Source organism: Petaurus breviceps, unplaced genomic scaffold (assembly GCF_028583685.1).
Source record: "Petaurus breviceps papuanus isolate PSGF00001 unplaced genomic scaffold, PetGlider_PUasm1.0 38, whole genome shotgun sequence".
NCBI classification, from domain to species: domain Eukaryota; kingdom Metazoa; phylum Chordata; class Mammalia; order Diprotodontia; family Petauridae; genus Petaurus; species Petaurus breviceps.
Window position 1 is genome coordinate 47943428 of NW_027186304.1, and position 22289 is coordinate 47965716.

Consider the following 22289-nt stretch of genomic DNA (forward strand, 5'->3'; position numbering starts at 1 on the left):
GGAAATTAAAGATTATATTAACTCAGATGACATGATTCATGAAAAAAATTAGATGTTTCAAGGGGATGTAATATATTTTATATTAAATAAATATAAGCACTTACCATGGGCTTGGTGAAAGTAGGAGCATGGTCATTTGAATCTTTTACTGAAATGATACAAGTTGATGTATTCATCAAACCAAAAAATTGACCATCCATATCTTGTACTTTCATCGTCAATTTGTATTTGTCTACTACCTGAAACCAAAAATAAAAAAATTCTGTTGTAGTGGGAAAAGCTGTTTGCTCATATTCTTAGACTATTTATCAAATGGCAAATGAGTCTTTTTTCTTATAAATATGAATTCATTTGTATAAAACTTGGAAATGAGATAGAGAAACTTGCTGTATGATTTTTTCCTAGTAAATTAGATTTGTTTGTGTTAAAACCTTTTTAAATTTTATGTATCAAAATTATATATTTGATCTTTTATGATACTCTCTATATCATCTTTAGTTATGGATTTTTTTCTTTATCCCTAGATCTAATAGGTAACTTTACCAATGCTTCTCTAATTTATTTATGATGTAATCTTTTATATCTAGGTAACATGTCAATTGGGAGGTTATCTCTGTAAATGGTGTAAGATATGGTCTAGGGGCAGCCAGGTAGCACAGTGAGTAAGAGCACCAGCTCCAGTGTTGGGATGACCTGGGGATCGAATCCCGGGCTCAGACACTTAGCACCCACTCAGAAACACCTGGCTGTGTAACCTTGAGCAAGTTACTTAACCCAGATGGCTTTAAAAAAAAAGATATGGTCTAAAGCTAATTTCCTCCACATTATTTTCCAAATTTCCCAAAAACTTTTGTCAAATAGTGAGTCCTTATCTCTGTAGCTGGAACCTGTGTTTATTAAATAGTAAGGTATTAGATATATCGGCTTCTGTATGTTATACATGTAATCTGTTCCACTGGTTAATTATTCTTTCTTACCCACTATCAAATTGCTTTTAAAAATAAGTGCTTAGAAGTATAATTTGAGATATGTCACTGATAGGCACTGGCAAGCCTTCTTTGTTTCCATTTCTTTTCATTATTTCTTTGAAGTTCTTGACCTTTTTTTCTTCCATATGAATTTCATTATTTTTCACTCTAAGTCATAGATATATACTTATCATTTTAAGGAAAAGATCATTTATTCCTATTTTTAAAATTTTTTAAGGGAATTTACAAAATTGAAACAAAAAATGAATCAAGAAAGCTAGAAGTTTTTTTAAGATAAACTATGAACTTGATTAAGAAGTAGAAAATTTAATTACCAATATCAAAAATAAAAGAATTCAAAAGAAATGAGAAAGGAATAAAAATTATTAAAATCTATATTGTTCAACTACATGCCAAATGAAGTGAATATTTACAAAAAATATGAAACATTCAAATTAACAATAGAAGAAATAGAGAATTTGAACAACTCAATTTCATATAAAGGAACTGAACAAACCAAAGTTTGGCTTTGAAGCTTTGGCCTTCCATGCTTCCCTCTTCATCCCAACTCCTCTTCATTTAATTTTGATGCATGATAATTTTTGTTTCCTGAAATACCCACCATCTCCCAGTACCCAAAAGGTCAGAAAGGTTATTCCTTTCCTTCATCCAATTAGGTTACAAAATCCTACTGTCTTTCCATGACTAACTAGAAAGTATAAAAACAACAATTTGACTTTGCTTTCATATGACTAAAAATGTAATTCTAATGTCTTCTTCAATTTACCATCTCCTTAGATTGCACTTTGGCCTCTACTTTTACATAACATGGCTAAATCATTTGTTTAAACCTTCACGGCCAAAGTTTGTTCAGTTACCTTCATGCCCTTTGATTTAGGCTCTGGTTTCTGACATGACAAAGGAGAAAAAGAATTGACTCTGGAGTCATAGGATCTTGGTTCAAATCCTACCTCTGAAGCTTACTACCTGTTTGAGCTTGGGCAACTCATTTCACTTTCCTGGAGTTCAGTTTCCACATGTGTACAATAAGGATTTTGGACTAGATGACATAATGCTATTTTGTTTTACATCATAATTTCCCAGTGGTCTATTAACATGATTTGTATAGTACATAGCACAGCACCATATATGCAGGAGGCAAGGAGAGAAGAGACCTTTCTGATCTATTGGATACTGAGGGATAGTGGACATTTCAGAAGAAAAGGCATGCATCAAAATTAGATGAAAAGAGTTGGGCTGAAAAGGGAAGCCTGGAAGGCTCAAGTTTCAAAGCCAAAGTTAAATATCTTATTCCTGTTAATAATATATTGGGAAGTTTTACAGGATACTATAATAGCGGATATTTTTTCCCAGTAAAATATGTAAAAGATACTTTCAAATTTTAAACCAGCAAAAATAATTATTAAATGCTTTTGAATGATGGATATTATGTGTTCTAAATATTCAAATAGTTAACTGTATACTAAGTTAAGTTATTCATTTGTAGCATGGAACTATCATACAAACACTAGAATTTCCCTGTCTTTCAGTTTCCTCCCTATAATCTTCATTCTCCTTGATACCCTGCTATATTGGAAAAGTATTGACCACTCTCCTGACCATCATTCATATAATATCTTATTACTCCTCTTTGAAAAACCTTTTTCTGCCTCTTTGATTGGCTACATTTTCTCCGTTGTCATTAATATCAATGTTCCTTACAATGAATGACTACAGAAATTTTTTACTGAAGCTCCTGACATATCTAAAACTGAACTGGTGCTGTGAAAACTAATACCTTCTTCAAAACATCAAAACCTCCAAACCATGGACCTTTGACTCCTTCTTCTTCTTTGTCCTCTTAAGTAATCAGTTGTTAGATCCTGTTAATTTATCCTTCATCATATTTTGTGTCTAATTCTTATTTCCACAGCCATTCTAATTGTCCAGAACCTGAAGAATGTAGGCTTATTTCTATTATGCCAGATTTCCAGATATTCTGAATCTAGATTACTCTAAGTCTCCTAAATGTTCCTATCTCTACACTCTTCCCTCTTCAATTAATCCTGCACAGCAAATTAGTCCTCCTAAAACACTCAACACATACTGGTAAGCAGGAATGTTTCCATGATACCCTAAAGTCAATAAGATACAATTCAAACTCTTTAGAATGGAATTTAAAACTTTCCATAAACGAACCCAACCTGTCTTCTACATCATTTCCTATATACATTCTGCCTTGGCTACACTCCTCTCTGACTACTATCCTCTAAATATAGGGGATTCATTACTGCCTACCACTATGGTTTCTATTGTATTGCCCTTCCTGCCATATAAACCCTAAGTAGGCCCTATGTCAGGGCCTATCTGTCCATGAGGGTTGCCTGATTCCTTTCTTATAGTGGCTTCTCCAGCTAGAATTTGCATATTTTACAGATGAGGAAACTGAGGCAAATAGGATTAAGTGACTAGTCTAAGGTTACACAACTTTAAGGCTAGTAAGGTGAGATATAAATTCAGGAAAATGAATCTTCCTGACTCTATTCACTGTACCACCTAGCTCCTCAGAACTTACTAATCATATATTTATTCAATATATAAGCAAATGCTACAATAAAATGAGACAGTATATGTAAAACACTTTATAAACCTTAACATACTACATAAATGTTAACATAATTATTATTGGAAAAATTATTGTTTTAAATTATTTACTGCCTTATCATGCATTCACTATTATTTATCCTGCTGCAATCAAACTTTTATGCCTTCTTTTCAATTTTTTCACTGAAAGTTATCAAAAACAACATAAAACTGAAAATAAGGTAGATGCCCATGGATTAGGGAATGGCTAAACAAATTATGGTATATCAACATAATGGAATATTATTATGTTATAAGAAATGATAGGGCAACTATATGGCACAATGGATAGAATTCCAGGCCTGAAGTTAGGAAGATCCATCTTCTTGAGTTCAAATCCAGCCTTAGACAATTACTTGTTCTATGATCCTGAGCAAGTCACTTAACCCTGTTTGCCTTAGTCTCTTAGGTATAAAATGAGGTGGAGAAGGAAATGGCAAACCACTCCAGTAGCTTTGCCAAGAAAATCCCAAATGAGGTTACAAAGAGTCTGACTGAGAAACAACTGAACAACAGAAATAAAAAAAGAGTGTGATGACTACAGAGAAGCATTGAAAGACTTGAACAAACTGATCCAGTGAAATAAGCAGAACCAAGAAAACAATATACATAACTACAACAATTCAAATGAAAAGAAACATCACAAAACAAAAAAAGAAACAAAGTATGAAAAACAAGCATGGCCTCAAAGAAATGAGAAAACATTCCAACGTACTCTACTCTTTTCCAGAGTGGGGGAAGATCCACAGATATACTGCATATATTTTCAGATTTTTTTTTTGACATATTGATTGATTTTGCTCATTTTTTTCTTCTTCTTTTTCTTTTAAATATATTATTTAATATATAAGATAGCTCTCAGGAAGAGTAGAGGAAGAATAATACGGAGGAAAATGTAGAAGCATACAAACAAAAAAATCAATAAAATGTTTTCTAAAATATAATTAAAAGTCACAAAAAGGTTTGTTCGTTTTTTTTTTTTTACCGGAATGCAAGTGCCTTGCCTTTACAGTTTTTCCTGTAAACTATCTCCTTAGCATCCTTATCATTCTGTACAATATTCCTTTCAAGATATTTGGTTCCCATATTGTACTACTATCAAGACTATAACCCACCAAAACCCTGAGATCCTTTTCAAACACCTGTCTAGCCATCATTCCCCCATATTATGAAGTTTGGATCAAAATGTAGAATTTGTATATTTATCTTGATTAAATTACATCTTACTATACTTAGTCCAATACAAGGCTATCCCCATGAGGCTAGTTTTGGCGGGGGGAGGGGGATCCTGATTTATTTGATGTGTTTGCTAGTCCTCCCAATTGTGTGTCATTCACAAATGTAATAGGCACTCTTCTCTTATATGAAAAAAACTAATCAGAAGAGATGGGAGAAGAGAGCGAATGCTATTCTTACTCCTCCTCCTCCTCATCATCATAACCCTCATCCTCATTTTCTCTCTCTAAAGAAATTCTAACTCTCTGAAGAGACAACATTATTTTTTCTATCCACCACAATGCCAGGACACTGCAATACAAAAAAGTAGGGTTCAATATATTGACTGAATTATTACTTTGGACTTTTGATCATTTTAGTTTATAAAAATATCTATTGTGATTTAAGGGCTGAGTAGTAATAATAACAATAATAACCTTATATTAAAAGATGCTACATGTATTCTGAATCCTACATTCAAGATAAACCATCAACATGGGCTAGTCCAGTCTCTTTCATGATCAAGGGCACATTTTTCAAACCAGCTCATGGAGGTTAAGGGTTTGGACTGGTTTGGGGCTATAGCCATGGATAAAGCAAAGCAAATTGATCCCCACTAAGATTTGAGCCATAACTGTAGCTTCAGTTTCAACCGAAATGACAGTTTCAACTAAATCCACAAGAAAAATCAAAATAACAATTTCAAGAATTCTTTTAATGAGCCAGTCCCACTCTTCTTGGTCCTTATTACTTGGCACTATTCTTCCATCCTTTGGTAACTAGCCCCCAAAATATCATGTTCCTATCTCTTAATAGTATATCCCATACGGCTAAAATAAACTAATAAAAGAACCACACAAATAAAATAAAGGAATAAGAAAAATAAAAATAAAATAAAACATGAAAATCACAAAATATAACCTCTCACTAAAATCTTTTTTTGGCATGATCTGACTGATTCTCTGTACTTCCCCCCCCCCCCACATTTCAGCTAAAAGGCATTTCTTTAAATTGGAATCATTTTAAATATTACTTTTCAGTGAAATGTGACATGGCAATTAGATGTTATGCTTAAAAGTTACCTCTCTGTCCAGCTGATGTGATATTGTGGTGATCACACCTGAAACTGGATGCACTGAAAATAATTTAGGAGATGGTGGCTGTTGCTCCATAATGGAATACTTCAGGCGAGTGTGCATTGTATCAGGTTCATCTCTATCTGTGGCAGACACCTTCCCCACTGTGGTGCCTATGCATTTAAAGGTAAAAAAAAGCTTCTTCAGTCTCCACAAAAAAATACAATCTTATGCATCTCATCTATATGGTTTTATCCCAAATAAAGTAGCCTCAACAAATATCATTTTACCTTAACACTGTTTTTTTTCTTTTGTTTTTGTTTTTTGCTTTTTGGAGGGGGGAAGGCAGGGCAATTGGAGTTAAGTGACTTGCCCAAGGACACACGGATATTAAGTGTTAAGTGTATGAGACCAGATTTGATCTCAGGTCCTCCTGACTCCAGGCCCCGTGTTCTATTCACTGTGCCACCTAGCTGCCCCACCTTAACACTATTTTAAGTGTTATAACCATACCACACCATAAATTCTCAAAATCTTGCTGGAACACCATGGATAGATGATTTATTATTACTATGAAATCCACCATTCCTATTATAGCACTTGACATAACATTACATTTTCATGGAACTAACTCATGCTATCAGGGAGGGTAGATATATAATCAGAAAATTCAGGAGAATGTTAGCAAAAAAAACCTGATAATTCTGAAGGGAAATAACACATTTTGATAGTATTTTCTTAAATATGAATATGGAGTATATCTGAAATTTAATTGGCCTAGGTAACTCCTAGATCAGGAAACTCATTCTACCTATGCAGGTTGGTATTTTCTCTTTAAAGTATTACAGAGTTGCCTAAATCACTGAGAGTTTAAGTGACTTATCCAAAGTCACATAGCCTGCAGGTGTCTGAGACAAAACTTAGATGTTACTGACCATAAGGTCAATTATCTGTGCTATGATACCATTCACATATATTTTCACAAGTAATTTAAGATATTTTTGAAAAGCCACCAATTATCAGTTAGTAACTATGCATTGAGCAATAACAGTACATTCTATTTTATTCACAGTTCAAACTATTATACAACTGTAATGGGAATGCAAATTTGGAAGATCTTCCCTGCCCCTAGGCTAAAATGCACCTGAAGCCTGGGGAGGGAGGTTTGTTTTTCAGTAGATACTTCTTGATTGGCCAGTGAGGTCAATAAGGTTGTTACATTCTCTGAGCCAGGAGAAGGCTATATAAGCCCTGATGTGTAGCTTTGTTTTGGGACTCACTTTGAAAAGTGTTCTGTGATTTGATCTGAATTCTGGGAAGCCGTTGTTGAGAGTCCCCCGGCTTTGAAAAACCCAGATGTGGAAACCCAGATGTTGACTGGGTATGGATGTAATGGCTGGACAGTTTGGAAAGCTGTCTACTTGATCTGTTTCTGTCTTGATAATTCTGTCTGGGTATTTTGAAGTTTGGGGTGCTGACCTTTTTCCCTTGAACAAGGTAAACGATATATGTCTGACTGATTAAAGTAAGCTTGTTAACCCATTTTGAGTTGCTTTCCTTTAACAAAGCAGATCCAAGAACCTGTATGGGCAGCAAACCCTGAGGACGCGCTTGCTTGGGGTGCTTGCTGCTACAACAACTAATTTCTAAAACTGTATATTTTGTCTACAAAGTTATATTGTCAGGGAATGACTTGTCTTAAATTATGTAATAATCTTCATAAGGTAAAAATAATAGAAAAACTGTATGAACGTAAAACAAAAATATTTTCTCTCATTAATAAGTTTGACAATTCTTTTTATGGTGGCAAAGAATTGGAAATTGAGGAGATGCCAATTTCAGGAAACCTGAACAAGTTGTGGTGCATCTACTCTAGATGGATATTATTGTAATGTAATATTATTGTGCTTTAAGAAATAACAAGTAGGATGGCTTCAGAAAAAAACTGGAAAATCTTATATGAACTGGTGTGAAGTAAAATGAACAGAACCAAGAGAACATTGTACACAGTCACAACAATATTGTAATGATGATCAACTGTGAATTCAATACAATGATCCACAAGAATTCCAAAGGATTCATGATGAAAGATGCAATCCACCTCCAGATTGAGAATTGATGAACCCTAAGAGCAGATTGAAGCATATTTTTCACTGTTTTTCTTGCTTTTTTTGCAATATGACTATGGGAGAAATATATTTTCATGACTACAGGTATATAGTGAGTATCATATCACTTGCCTTCTCAATGGATGGAGGAGGAAATAGAGAATGGAAAGAATTCAGTACTCAATTTTTTTTAAATGACAGAAAATTTAAAAAACAAAAAAGCAACAAGTTTGGAAATTTATAATATGAATTTTGATAAAATCCACGTTATGTTTTTCTTTCAGTAGTGATAAGAGCAAGAGAGATGGGCTAATGGGCTAATCAGGAACCTCTTGCTAAATTGTCAGGGATAGTTAGGTAAGCAGATAGAAAATACAACATAAATAATGGCCAAAGTAAAAATTTGGAATTTTGATTTAATCACTGATTTATATCAACCTGATTTCACCTGATCCTCTTATTCTTTCTTGCAGGGGCTAACAAACACTAGCAACAACACAAAGAAATGAGAGAAGCAAGGGATCGATACATTTAAAGCAGAAGTTGTATTGTCAAGATTAAATAACTGATAGCTGCGTATAAAAGGAATTCCTTTAGAAGAGGCTTTCACTGAATGTCAAGTGAAAAAGCATGATTTAATACAGCACCAAATCAATATGAAACTCAATCACTTAAAAATAACATTTAAACAATACTCAAACAGAACAAACAATGTTAATTGTTGCTAATGACATGCTTACCAACTCTACAGTCTTCAGGAACCTCAAAATTATAAACTGTTTCTGTGAACATTGGGTAGTTGTCATTTTCATCTTCAATTTTGATAGTAAGTGGTAAAGGAGAGTCTGAATAATACCCATCTGGGGTAGATGCATAGGCTACTAACTATAAAAGAAGAGAACAACATAGCACTTTATTAAAATAACAATGAACCAAATTGGGAGATGTTGTCTCCACCTTCCTTATTAAATTTCTTTCATCACCATAGCAAAGCACAACACACAGAACACGAAACTAGAAATGGCATTGTATCAACCACAATGAGAGATATCTGGCTATTTTTAGAAAGTGTTGCACTCCAAATGTAAACTAGAAATGCAGAGGGATAAGCCAGGGGCCAAATAGGTCTAGTCTAGTAAGATGAGGAATGACATTTGAGTTCAGGAACTCTATTGCTATTCTAAGCTCTGCCCATACTCAGCTAGGTTATGCTGGGTAGGTCAATTGAACACTTGAGTTCTGCAGCTATATTTCCTATTAGTTCATTTATATAATGTACCCTGAAATCTTTATGAGAGAAACAAATTTGCAAATAAAATATATCTTTTGAAATTGGGAAGAAAGTAGAAATAAAGAGAATGAACACCTAAGAAAAAGGAAATACAGTTTTCTGTATTGTGGAGTTATTCAGTAGCATGGACATTGACCCTGTTTTATCTCTTGACAGTCTTAGCAAAACCAGGGTGAAAGAGAGATGGATATTTATAACCCAAACTGACAGCCATGTTCAGATAGTGTAGCAGAAAATACTTGACTAATATTAGGAAGCAAACTTCTCAACCCAACAGAAATTCCTATTCCCAAAGTAGCGGGAGTAACTAAGTTTATTAGTTGGGGATGACAGGAAAGTAAGACAACACAAAAAGGTATAGATCAACTAGTTTCTAAATTAAGAACAAGAAACATGGTGGTCGCTAGGTGGTACAGTGAATAGACTACCAGCTCTGGAGTCAGGAGGACCTGAGTTCAAATATGACCTCAGGCACTTAACTCTTACTAGCTGTGTGACCTTGGACAAGTCACTTAACCCCAAATGCCCTGCCTTCCCCCCTCCAAAAAGAAAAAAAATAAAAAAGAACAAGTTTTAACATATTGCAACAAATTATACATACATCTAGAATGAAGCCAAGAAGGGGAAAGAATGCAAAAGACAGAAGGGGGAAAGAAGGAAAAGGAAGGGCAATACCATATAGGGATTCCCATTAAAAAGTCTTATATTCCTTATAAAGAATCCCAGTCTCTGCAGTCCTACCCCATGGAAATTCCTGAGTATTGCTTTTAGTTCAAATAAATTGTCCTGGGTAGGTTAATTCTTCTGATTTGACCTGCATACCATTACTCAAAACCCTCAGCATTTGGCCACCTGCTTTGTTAAAACAACCTCAAAACTTCTTCCCTCCAATAGGCCATGTTACCTCGACATCACCTTCCTGATGCCATCGGTCCTTTTAGAGAATGAGGACAAACAATAATGGATAAGTAGCAGTAGCTGCCCCACTAGGGACTCAACTGACCATTTCCAGTTTAGCAACACTGTTTGCTTGCTCCCTTCTTTCTTTCCTTCCCTCCTTCTTTCCCTCTTCTTTCTTTTCTTCCTCCTCTCCCTCTATCCATATAAGAGAACCTTACCTGTGGGTGCTCTGCAAAAAGGAATATAAATTTTGGTTGTTGAAATCTTGCAAGATATCTTGGGGTTTACAGGCAAGATTTCTTTTTAAGGACCATCCCATGGATTGGCCAACAACAGGTCCCAGTCCAAGCCTCATTTGCTCATTGTTTGGGTTCAGATGGCTCAAACTGAGTATAAATAGCAATTGTTTCTGTTTTGGCCAGAAACCCTGAAGGTCTTCCCCTCCTACATTGATTTTTTTTCTTTTTTGACTAGATAAATTTTCCAGGCCATTCTTTGCTTTAATTCTGATCTAGCCTTAAGGTATTGCTTCAGACAAACTGAGAACTGGGAAAGACCTTAGCTTAAAATAAAAAGGCCAAGGTCTCCCACTTCATTGGGGCCATCTCCGGTCATCCTTAACTATATCTTGTCATTAGACCCAGATGGCTTCAGAGGAGAAAGTGAGGCTGGTAACTGCACAGCCCTGCTTCACTTAAATACAATCCACTTGCAAGTCTGGACATCACCTTCCTGATGTTATTGGTCTTCAAGAATGAAAGATAAACAACAATATCATTTCTAACTCTGAGACTACGCTTTGCAAAAAAAATTAAGAGATTAACCCTGCTGATTCTCTAGATAAATTTCTCCCTTTAATGTATTCAAATAAATTCTTCTCTTTTTTTTCTGAAGATATAACGTCTTTGCAATTGATCTTCAATTCTAGTGTGCACCTTATACGACACACTTTGTAGACTTCCTTTTAGATATCATATCACCTAAAAAACTTTCAAATGGCCGAGAAACAACCGTAGCCTGGTATTTAAGGGCCTACACAATGTGGTCTCCAAGTTCCCTTCCCAAGTTTATATTTTTATATGTTTTCTGGACAACAGAGTGGCAAACTTGCTGTTTGCCAAACCTGGACCAGTCTCTAACCTCTATACTTTTGCTCACACCATCATTCGTGATTAGCGTACAGTTTTCCATATCTACCTGTTGAAATTCTTTCCATGGTTAACAGTTAAACTCAAGATACTTCCTGCATGAAGCCTTCCTATCCCTTTCTTCTCTTACCCCAAAACTTATTTTCTTTCTACTCTGCACTTTATTCTGTATTATATTTATATCCCTTCCCTCTCTCTCCAATTAGATTTTAATTTTCTCTGTTACAAGGACAGTTACCTAATTTTATTCTTATGTCTACAGTTCAGTTTGAAATATTGAACTTCTGTTTTTGCAAAATACCCTTTTTTCCATATAACTTCTTTGACTTTTCTAATTAGCCCAAGACTTTTATTTTAGTTGGAAAATAAGGCCTTTTTGATTCTCAGAATATGCTAAAAGCTATCAAAGTGTATTTCATTATTATTTGCCCTATTTTCCAATAAGGATTTTTAATAACCTGCATTTTAAATTCTTAACTTTTCCCCTAATACTAACTATTAAATAATTTGAGCATTAAATATCTTACATTTTCTTTTGCCTTTCCTATGAGAAGGATTGATGTGTTTTGCTGTAACAATTTATGGCTTCAAAATCAAAACATTCTTGATTTTTTTCCCCAAATTTTATTTTAGATAAACACCAGAACACAAATACAGAATAGAGAAAAGAAAAAAATAACATCATAATCTTAAAAATTGGAACTTAAATACAAAGTTGGAAAGGAAAAAAAAAGCATGTCGTGTACATAGAACATAAGAGAGGATTCAAAATATGCAACAATAAATTTTCATTTCAAGAAAGCCTACATGATAAATAATACTCCTTGTGTTGAGAATTGTCCATCTTTTCTTTGCTTCCTTGTGAGTTTTCTTTTGTTCTCTGCTGTGCACTTTTTACTTTGTTCTTTTTTCTTCCCTCCTCCCAACCCCTCCCCCTGAAGACTACAATAAAGTTTAGATATGTTTCTCTATAGCTATAGAAATATACATACACATATACATATATGCATACATATATAAGTATATGCTTTCTGAAATCTATTCTACTCCTGACCTTTATTTTTATGTATGTGTAAGGACAAGTAGCACTGATATTGCAGCTAGAGTTCAAGTTTCATTGCAGTTTTACGACTAGAGAAATTATCCTTGATATCTGAGAAAGCTTCCTAACGAATAGAGCTATATCAAATTAAACAGGCTGCCTCATGAGGTACTCAGTTCCCTTTTACTGAAAGGACAAGTAAAGGCAAAGGAAGAATGCCCATTTGAAGAGTGTTATTCAGGAGTTGCTTGGGTTGAGCTAGATTCCTTCCAACTCAGAAACTTTGAAATAAACTGATTTTGTAAAAGGAGGGTAAGAATATTAAATAAATACTTAATTGCACTTTTAAAGCTATTAAAGGAGAGAATTCTTAGTCTTCATATTGACACTAAAAGATGACATAATTAAATTTTAACATTTCTTTGGTCATAGTTTAGTCCACTCACCAAGAAGATCTCATAGCAATTCACAATAAACATTCAATAGGCTAACAAAACTGTAAAATTTAAATATCTGATTCTGGTTTTAGAAGCAAGTTTATTTGGTAAACCTTAAAGTTTCATCAACTGGTATCTCACAGATCTAACTTTCTAGATGCCAGAAGAAATTTTTTCTCCAGCCCCCCTCTTCTTTTTGTTTTAGAATATTATACGTATTTTTATTTTTTTTTTTTTTTCTTTTTTTTTTTTTTTGGAGCAGGGAAGGCAGGACAGTTGAGGTAAGTGACTTGCCCAAGGTCACATGGCTAGTAAGTGTTAAGTGTCTGAGGCTGGATTTGAACTCAGGTTCTCCTGACTTCAGGGCCAGTGCTCTATTCATTGTTCCACCTAGCCACCCCCTCAACATAGATTTTTTTCCCAATTCTTTAAGCACTGCTCTTGCCCTTCTCAGGGCTTTCTCCAAGTATTATCCAGATTATTAATTGCTGATCTCCACTTGTTCTACAGAAAAGAAGAGAAAATGTAGTCCTAAACACAATTCTTTTTAGACACATACAAATTACCTTCTCAGTTTAAACATGGTGGGATTTTATCTTCAAAAGCCCTTGAGTCTAACTCCTTCATTTTACAAGTGAGGAAATTAAAATCTAAGACAGTGACATGTTTTGTTCTAAGTTACATGAAAACTGAGTTACAGAATTAGGAATTAAACCTATGTCCTTTGACTCTAAGTACACTTTTGACTATACAATATAACCTCATTAGAGTTGAGGCAATTGGCAGCAAATCCAGATTTCGAAGAGAAATACTTCACTTGGACATTAAGACCCGTTCAGAACATAATATATCAAAAGGATAATCACACTGAGAACAACAAAAAAAATGAGTGAGTATGAACACTGAGCAAGAAACAGAATGATCCATAAATAACCTCATTAATAATTTAAACTCATACCTCAAAAGCCTCATATGTCTCACGATCTACAGGACCAGTACAAAATAAATTCCCAGTATCTTTCTCTATATAAAATAAATTGAGGGGTTTTTGGTCAACTCCAGGCCCACTGATGGAATAGTGAACAGTGTATTTCTGGGCTGAATCAGATTGGACCTATACAGAAAGTAAATAATGCATTTATAAAAAATCAAAATTTAATAATAAATTACTTTTTTTCAATAAATTTTGAGTGTACATGTTTAGATGTTTATGACATAGGAAAGAGAATTTCAAAAATACAATAAATACATATACGTATCTTCAAAGTATAAAGCATAGTAACAGAAACAAGGAGAAATTTATGGAATTAGCACTGGATAAAAAAAAAACAGAAATAGAATACATGAAATATAACTCCTGAAGTGGTGAAGCCTTGTTAAAAATGACAAATATATTCACATTCATTTTTTAAAATCTGAAGTGAACAGTTATTGAGAATGAAAGTTTTGTAAGCCAAAGGGTGTGTGTATGTGCATGTGTGTGTGAGTGTATCTGTGTCTGTGTATATAAATTTAAACTCTACCTGTTGGAGAAACAAGGGGAAAGGGCCTAGAGAATTCTCTTGCATTGAACATGGAATAGGAGCCCATCTTCTCTTGGAACGTCTGAGAATGGTTTCTTCAAGTTCTCTTTTCTTTAGGTTCTAGATTTAAAAGCAAAAGGGAAAAATGGCATTTGGTTTCCTAAGCATCCAAACATCCATGAACCCAAATCCTCAAATAATTAGGACTGAAATGGAAATGAAATAGTGGGATGTTGAAGGAGTTAAAGTCAGTCTTTTTGAAAATTTGACTTACATCATCACCAAAGAGAGACAAAAAATCATCTTAACCCTCATCATAGCAATCATCTCCCTCTAATAACCTGCATGGAAATATGGAAGGGCTAGGTGTAGAATTGGAGTTGGAAAAGACCTGTTAGCTGAAAATGCCATTTTATAACTTCTTAGGTTTCAGAAATTCTTAATTAAAATTTCCCAAGTGGAATAGTTTTTAAAGACTATGTGAAGTTAAGGAGAATTAACTTGTACTTCCTAGAGACCTCTCATGACTAATTACCTTTAGTTCTACAGAGCCAACATGTAAACCAGAATGTTCACATCTTACACCTGAAGTATTTTTAATTCTTTTGTTGTTGTTGAGTTGGAATCTGACTGGACTAAAAGAAAAAAAACCTTTTACCCACATAGCTCAAGTAGGATCCATTTCTTTTTTTTTCCTTTTTTCAGGAAAACAGGCTTTCCTTGAAAAATAGGTTAAAGAATATACAAACTCTGGGTAGAGATAAGATTTAGACTCTAACTGGTGTTTCTCTCTCTTATTATAAAATAGGAATATAATAATTTTAAATTCAGTTAGTTTATCTCGTATAGATAAAGAAGCTGTTATCCTGTTTTGTATTTATCATATACAACTATTTGTGTAGATAATTTATCATCTTCTCTGACTTGAGAACAGGTTTAGCAAGCAGGACAATGGGTCTAATGTGAAAGATAGGATGCCTTTAGGTGCAGAGTTAATGACTGCTTGTCATTAGGACAAGATTGAGTTAGTCCTAGAAGGCAATGTAATGGTCTGAAGAGTAGGTGGAAGAGAGTGTACAAAAACTGTAAAAGTAAAAGGGGGGAGGTTATGAATGGCTTTAAAAGCCAAGGGAGTTTTTGATCATGAAGGCAATAGGGAGCCACTGGAAATTACTAGGGGGGGAGGATGATATGTGGAGTGGCATAACCAGACCTGTCCTTTAGGAAGATCACTTTGATAGCTGAGTAGATAATGAGCTGCAGCTTGAAGAGACTTGAAGCAGGGAAAAACAACTAGAGGCTATTTCAATAAATAATGAAGACCTGTACCTGGTTGGTACTAGTGTCAGCAGAAGAAGAAGGTGAATACTAGAGAAACTGGGAAGGGAGAATCAATAGAACTTTATAGCAGAATAGATGTGGTGGAAAGGGGAGGGAAGGAAAAGGAGAAAGAATGGAATTAAAGATGAAACCTAGATTGTGAGTCTGAGGCCAGGAAGGATGATAGTACCCTTCAAAGTAATAGGGTAAGGAAGGATTTTGTGGAAAAGATAATGAGTTCAGGGGTGGCTAGGTGGCACAGTGAATAGAGCACTGGCCCTGGAGTTAGGAGGACCTGAGTTCAAAACCGGACTCAGACACTTAACACTTACTGGCCGTGTGACCTTGGGCAAGTCTCTTAACCCAAACTGCCCTGCCTTCCCCCCTCTAAAAAAAAAAAAGATTATGAGTTCAGTTTTGGAACCACTGAGTTTAAGGTGATTATAAGACATCCAATTCAAGATATCTAAGAGGCAGGTGGAGATGTAAGACTAAAAATTGGAAGAAACTAGAAAAATAAATCTAAGAATCATCTGCACAGAGATGATAATTGAATCCATGGGAGCTAATGAGATCACTAATTGACTTAGTAGAGAGTGAGAAGAGATAAGGGCCCAGGACACAGCTATAAACAGTAGACTTCCTACTTCATCACATGATATGGTATATGGTAATATATGGTAACCAAGGGCAAATCAGCAAAGAGACTAGGCAGGCAGAGTTCACCACAAAGTTTTACTGTCCTCAATCAGAAATCATCTTTTATGATGCTTTTCTGAGCAATGTCCCTCTGGCTTTGTTGGTCCTATCTGGATCAGATGATGAATGCCTGAAAACTTCTGAGTTCCCCCATTATACTTCTTCTCACTTAGGTATCATTCAAGATTTCACTCCCCGTTTTAACTGCAGCACAACTTTATCAACTCACAATCGAATTTTGTCCAAGAGGATGCTTAGATCTTATTACCAATATTTTATAATGAATTCAAAGTAAAAAAAAATGAAACAATAATAGAACCGCTTAATTATCCTTCAGTTTGGGGAAGAGGTGTTTTTAAAACATGAGTATTTATTAAATAAAACACTATCATGCTTTTTGGATACCTTCTTTTGATGTTCCAATGTAACATTTATATTCTTCTGTTTCTGTTCCTGAGTATTCACAAGGGATATGATAAAAGTCCTCTTCTTTGGAGACAATAAAATTGTATTTGTTGGATATACTGAACCATCTTCTAAAATTCCAAAGTCAGTATCACTTGAATGAATAAGGTTTGCAGACTTCAAGCAATCTTCCAGATTAACTGCATGAAAAAAAAATGCCTGACAATATGAAAATAGAAACAAATTTCTACAGAAATCCAAGCAACTTTGCAAAGAATGATTTAAGAGGGAGAGAAGAACTCAGTCACATTAGAATCATCAAATGTTCCTACTAATTTTTTAAAAAATCATTTGAAAATGATTTTTAAATGAGATACACCTTTAAATAGGAATTCTTTTTTTGATTCAGTTATATTTCAGCTGAAAATATATTGCTTTGAATCATTCGCCTTTTAAATAGGCTCTTTTAATTTTTTTTTTGCTTTTTGGAGGGCAATTGGGGTTAAGTGACTTGCCCAAAGTCACATGGCTAGTATGTGTGTCAAGTGTCTGAGCCTGGATTTGAACTCAGGTCCCTCCTGATTCCAGGGCCAGTGCTCTATTCTCTGTGCCACCTAGCTGCCCCTAAAATATTTTTATAAATGAGTATTTTCATCTTTCTAAGGACAAACCACTTAAACTATGAGTTGGTATGTGACTTGAAATTATGATTCTCCTGAGAAATCACATTTCTTAAACATAGCACATAACCTACAAGAGATACATGTTCATTACCAGGACCTAAAGTAATACCATGGGGCAGGTAGGTTGCACAGTAGATAAAACTGCTAGTCCTATGATGACCTAAATTCAAATCCAGCCTCAGAAACCTACAATCTGTGTGAGCCTGAGCAAGTCACTTAACCCTGTTTGCTTCAGTTCTACATCTGTAAAATGAACTGGAGAAGGAAAGGCAAACTCTTCTAGTATTTTTGCCAAAAATACCCCAAATGTAGTCAGAAAGAGTCAGACACGTATGAGATAAAGAGTATAGTAATATATGGAATCCTGCTTCCATAAATATTGCCGTATAAAGAGTTTGCTAAGGGATACAACGTTAGCAGATAAGCACCTTCTGTCTTACAAGAATGATGGTCAGGGCCTCCTAGCTAAATGACATAAGAGAGAGCAAAGCTGGCAATATGACCCAAACTCAAGAGTTTATCCCCAGTCACTGAGACCTAACTACTGCACATGCCTAATAGCCTTCATGCATATTACACACGTGGGCATAAGTTATCACATACCCATGCATAGACTATCCCTCCATTTTCTGAACACGGGACCCATGTAGATATATGTTTGGGAAGAGAAAACAGATTTCAGGGGCAATGTGTAAGGGGTGGGTTAGAAAGATTGTAACTCAGAGGAGCTGGGACCAATCCCAGTTCTGAAGGGAGGGACCAGGAGGAACTAATCCATAAATAGTTCAGTTTGGCATCTGCACTGTATGTGTGTATCCCTATGGGACACCATGCATCCCCTTCCTTCACTCATTTCAGTTTGAGTTTTGTTTCTTAAGGGAGTGACTGAACCCCATTTCTGACAACTGCCTAAATGAGAACAATTAGATTCATACGCTCTTATAGAGAAAAAAGAAAACAAAAGAAATAAACAACAACAATGCCTAAACTAGGCAAAATTGTCAAATAAGAAAGGGAGCATAGGGTAGATCACTAGGCTATTAAAAAAAAAAAAAAAGAAATTCTGGTGAGTGCATGGACCTCTCCAAACCAGCAAGGGGAAGTGGGGGGGAGGGCAAAAAGATTATGAGCCCTCAGACTAGATTGTCTCCACAGTGCCTTCCAGCTCTAGATCGATGAGCTCTCCCTCTCTCTTCGATCTTGAGTTTCTTGTAGTCCCCTTGCTACATAAGTGTCTATCGTTGGATTCACATTTAACTGGAAGCATTAACAAGTAGATGTAGAAATACAAAGATAATAATAATTGAAAAGGAAAAAATACAGAGAAAAAACACAATCAGCAACAAAACCACAGACCGAGATTTAAAAATATAAAATTCAACAAAATTATGAAGACCAGAAGCATTGTCAAGATTATTTTGACTTTTGTCTGTTTCCAAATAGCTCTCAAGGTAAATAATTTTATGGTTGTTCCCATTTTCCAAGAGGTAACTTAAAGAATGAAGTCTAAACTACAATTTACAAAATATTCTACCATATCTTACCTTTACCAACAATTTCATTAGCTTCTAGTTTAGTAGGCACGTAGAAAGTCACATCGTTGCAGGCTTCGCAGAGAAAACTCAGGACCTAAGGGGGAAAAAAACTATTTGAGATAATTATTCTTGATATAAAATTGTTATTTTAAGTTGCGCACAAGAGAATCTTTCAAATTAATATATAAAATTAAATGCCTTCAGGAAAGCAAAGTAAATATACATACATATATATATATATATATACACACTTGAATAACAAGTCTGAAAAATTTTTTGTCTAATTAGTTTAAATTTTACAGTGTTCCAAAAGTCGTAGTGTCGTTCTAAGCTATTCAATTACACTACGACTTTTGATACAACATATTACATACACATACACACAGAAGCAAACGTGTTTGTGTGGAGAGAGGAAGACATGGGGGAAAGGATGTATCAGAGTGGTTGCCATGTGAGAAGCAGACGGCTATGCGAAATAGAGGTACAATTAATAAGAGCTGATAACTGATTGGAAATGTAGACACAGAGTGGAGCGTAAAAGAATAACTACAAAGTTGCAAACCTAGTTGATGGAAAGGATGGTGGTACCCTTTACATAAATTAGGAAATTCAGAAGAGAGATGGGTTTTGCAGGAAAGATGTAAGCTTTGCTTTTACTATGTTGTCTTAAATGTCTACGGGGCTTGCAGTATGAAAAGTCCAACGGGCAATCTGTGGAGCAGGAAAAACTAGGCCTGATTTGTCATCTACTGGATTCATTACACTTGACTCCAAATGGCTTTGTCTTAAACGCTCATTAATCAATGATAAATAAAATAAATAATAATAAAATAAAAATATACTGCCATCAACTTGCTGCATAATATCAAAATTCATTTAACTACTTCCATCCTTTCTTCATATGTAGAATGATACCTTCTATCTCTAAAATTTTATCAGCTAAGAATATAATATAGTTTCTGAAGGCAATTTAAAAGATTGGTTCCAAAAAGAAAAAAATACAATCATTTAAGTCAAGGTATAATCCAAAAGAATTACCCTAGGGCAGCTAGGTGGCACAGTGAACAGAGTATCTGGCCTGAAGTCGGGAAGATTCATCTTCCTAAGTTCAAATATGGCCTCAGACACTTACTTGTTGTGTGACCCTGGGCAAGTCACTGAACACTTTTTGCCTCAGTTTCCTCATTTGTAAAAATGAGCTGAAGAAGAAAATGGCAAAGGACTCCAAGTATCTTTGCCGAGGTATAACAACAAACAACAACAGCAACAACATAACCTGAAGTAATCACTTTGGGAAGGGCACTACACATTTGGACAACTAAATTATATGTTTTGTGTTCTTTTCTTTCAAAGGTCATAGTCCCTGATTGCTCTGTTATCTTTCTCTACCTGCTTCCCCATGAATACATGTCCACAAAACTTTGAGAATTTACTGATGATCTTTTAATGGTATCAAAAAAAGAAAAAAAGGGGCGGCGAGGTGGGTCAGTGAATAGAGCATGGCCCTGTAGTTAGGAGGACCTGAGTTCAGGTCCAACCTCAGACACTTAACTAGCTATGTGACCTTGGGCAAGTCACTTAACCCCAACTGCCCTGCCTTTACCCCCTCCAAAAATCAGAAAGGAAAGGAAAGGGAAGGGAAGGGGAGGGGAGGGGAGGGGAGGGGAGGGGAAAAAGAAGGAAAGAAGTAAAGAAAGCCAACATTGAGAAAACAGATCATTTTGACAAAATTTCTAATTTAAAAGCTGATTGGTCAAGGAGAATGATTAACACAAACTTTTTGTAATGTAAACAGTTATCTTTGGTGCATTTTGATTTATAAATAACTTTTTAAAACCACATCAAAAGAAATGGATAAGATCTGTTTTATACATATGTGTATATTTATATATACATATATAAATATATATGTACATACATACATACAAAACTGCATTATGCCCTATAAATAGTAATTGGATAGATTTCATTCTACTACATTTTGACTGTATTTTCTTGTATTAATTCAACTCTTTCATAATAATTTTACAATATATTTTGTGACTAGTCTGTTGAACTGTTTTACTTTGTTATAAATTTTTCAAATTTATACAATTCAAAGACAAAGTTAGACCCTCCATGATCATTTTATGTAATTAAACATGATATTACAGAGCATAAGTTGTTTTTTTCTAAAATAAAACTGTTTTTAATTGAAGGATTGGAGTATAAAATGGAGGTTATGTTGCAACATTAGACCAAAATTCTATGTTGAACTGTCACACGTGGAGACACGAAAACCTAGGTTTTCATTGATCCAATACCAATGGTCTATCCCCCATAATGGGAGGTGGAAAACACAACACTCTCAATTAAGTGAACCAGATTAATATATAATTGGGAAATATTTAGCAAAAGAAATAAAAATACAATAGAACACAAATAATATTAATATGTGGTTTTCTAAGTCAACATGCAGCCCACATGGTATGCTTTCTTTTCTGAGTCCAACATCACTGCCCTATACCACAAAATTAACAGTAGATGATCATGATTAAAGGGAACAAAAACAAGGTCAGGATACTTAAAGCTTCAGAGACTAGTGGCTTATGAAAATGCTAAAGACAATAAAAAAGGGCTTTTCAGCTTTGTTAGGAACACCATGAAGATCAGGAAAGGATTAGGCCTCATACTTCCCCTGAATTAGAAGATAATCACAGATGAAAAAAAAGTTAGTCAACTCCCATTTTGTTCATGGTTTCTCTACTAAAGAAAATAATCTCCTGATAGCAAAAATGGAATAAAATCAAGATTAAGGATAAATAGGATATATAAGAAAATAATTTTTAAAAAAAGGGGAGAAGGGAAAGAGAACAGGCATTTATTAAGCCTCTACTCTGTGCCAGGGACTGTGCTAAGTATTTTATCATCTCATTTCATCCTCACAACCCTCATGGGAGGTAAGAGTTATTATTATCCCCATTTTATAATTGAGTCAACTGAGGCAGACAGTGCTTTGCCCAGGGTCACCTAGTAAAGTGTATGAGGCAGATTTTGGACCAAAATTTTCTTGACTACAGGCTCAGTGCCTGGTCTTAACTTCTCTTAATGAGTTCAAATCACCTGGCCTAGACAAACTACATCCCAGGGTACTGAGAGAATTTGTGAAAATGACCGTCAAACCACCATCAATGACCTATATCCAGGGAGAAGAACAAAGACAGAAAAGAGTTCCAATTTTCAAAAGGGGGGAAAAGTGTTCACTTCAAATTGTAAGGTGGGGTGTTTAATGCTGTTTTCTGAGAATAATCTAGGAG

The 22289-nt window shown here is 34.9% G+C and overlaps 1 protein-coding gene across 5 annotated transcripts in view; it reads right to left on the bottom strand.

Annotated features, from left to right (window-relative positions):
• Positions 1-22289, bottom strand: part of LOC138170484 (desmocollin-3-like) — a 375256-nt gene that overhangs the window by 39119 nt on the left and 313848 nt on the right. For all 5 annotated transcript variants that reach the window (XM_069099847.1, XM_069099846.1, XM_069099849.1 and 2 more), the window contains 7 exons: positions 19003-19087; positions 16776-16975; positions 14352-14471; positions 13787-13942; positions 8751-8895; positions 5909-6075; positions 105-239 (listed from right to left, as the gene is read on the bottom strand). In XM_069099847.1, the coding sequence (XP_068955948.1) occupies positions 105-239; positions 5909-6075; positions 8751-8895; positions 13787-13942; positions 14352-14471; positions 16776-16975; positions 19003-19087 (1008 nt within the window). The remainder of the gene's footprint in view (positions 1-104; positions 240-5908; positions 6076-8750; positions 8896-13786; positions 13943-14351; positions 14472-16775; positions 16976-19002; positions 19088-22289) is intronic.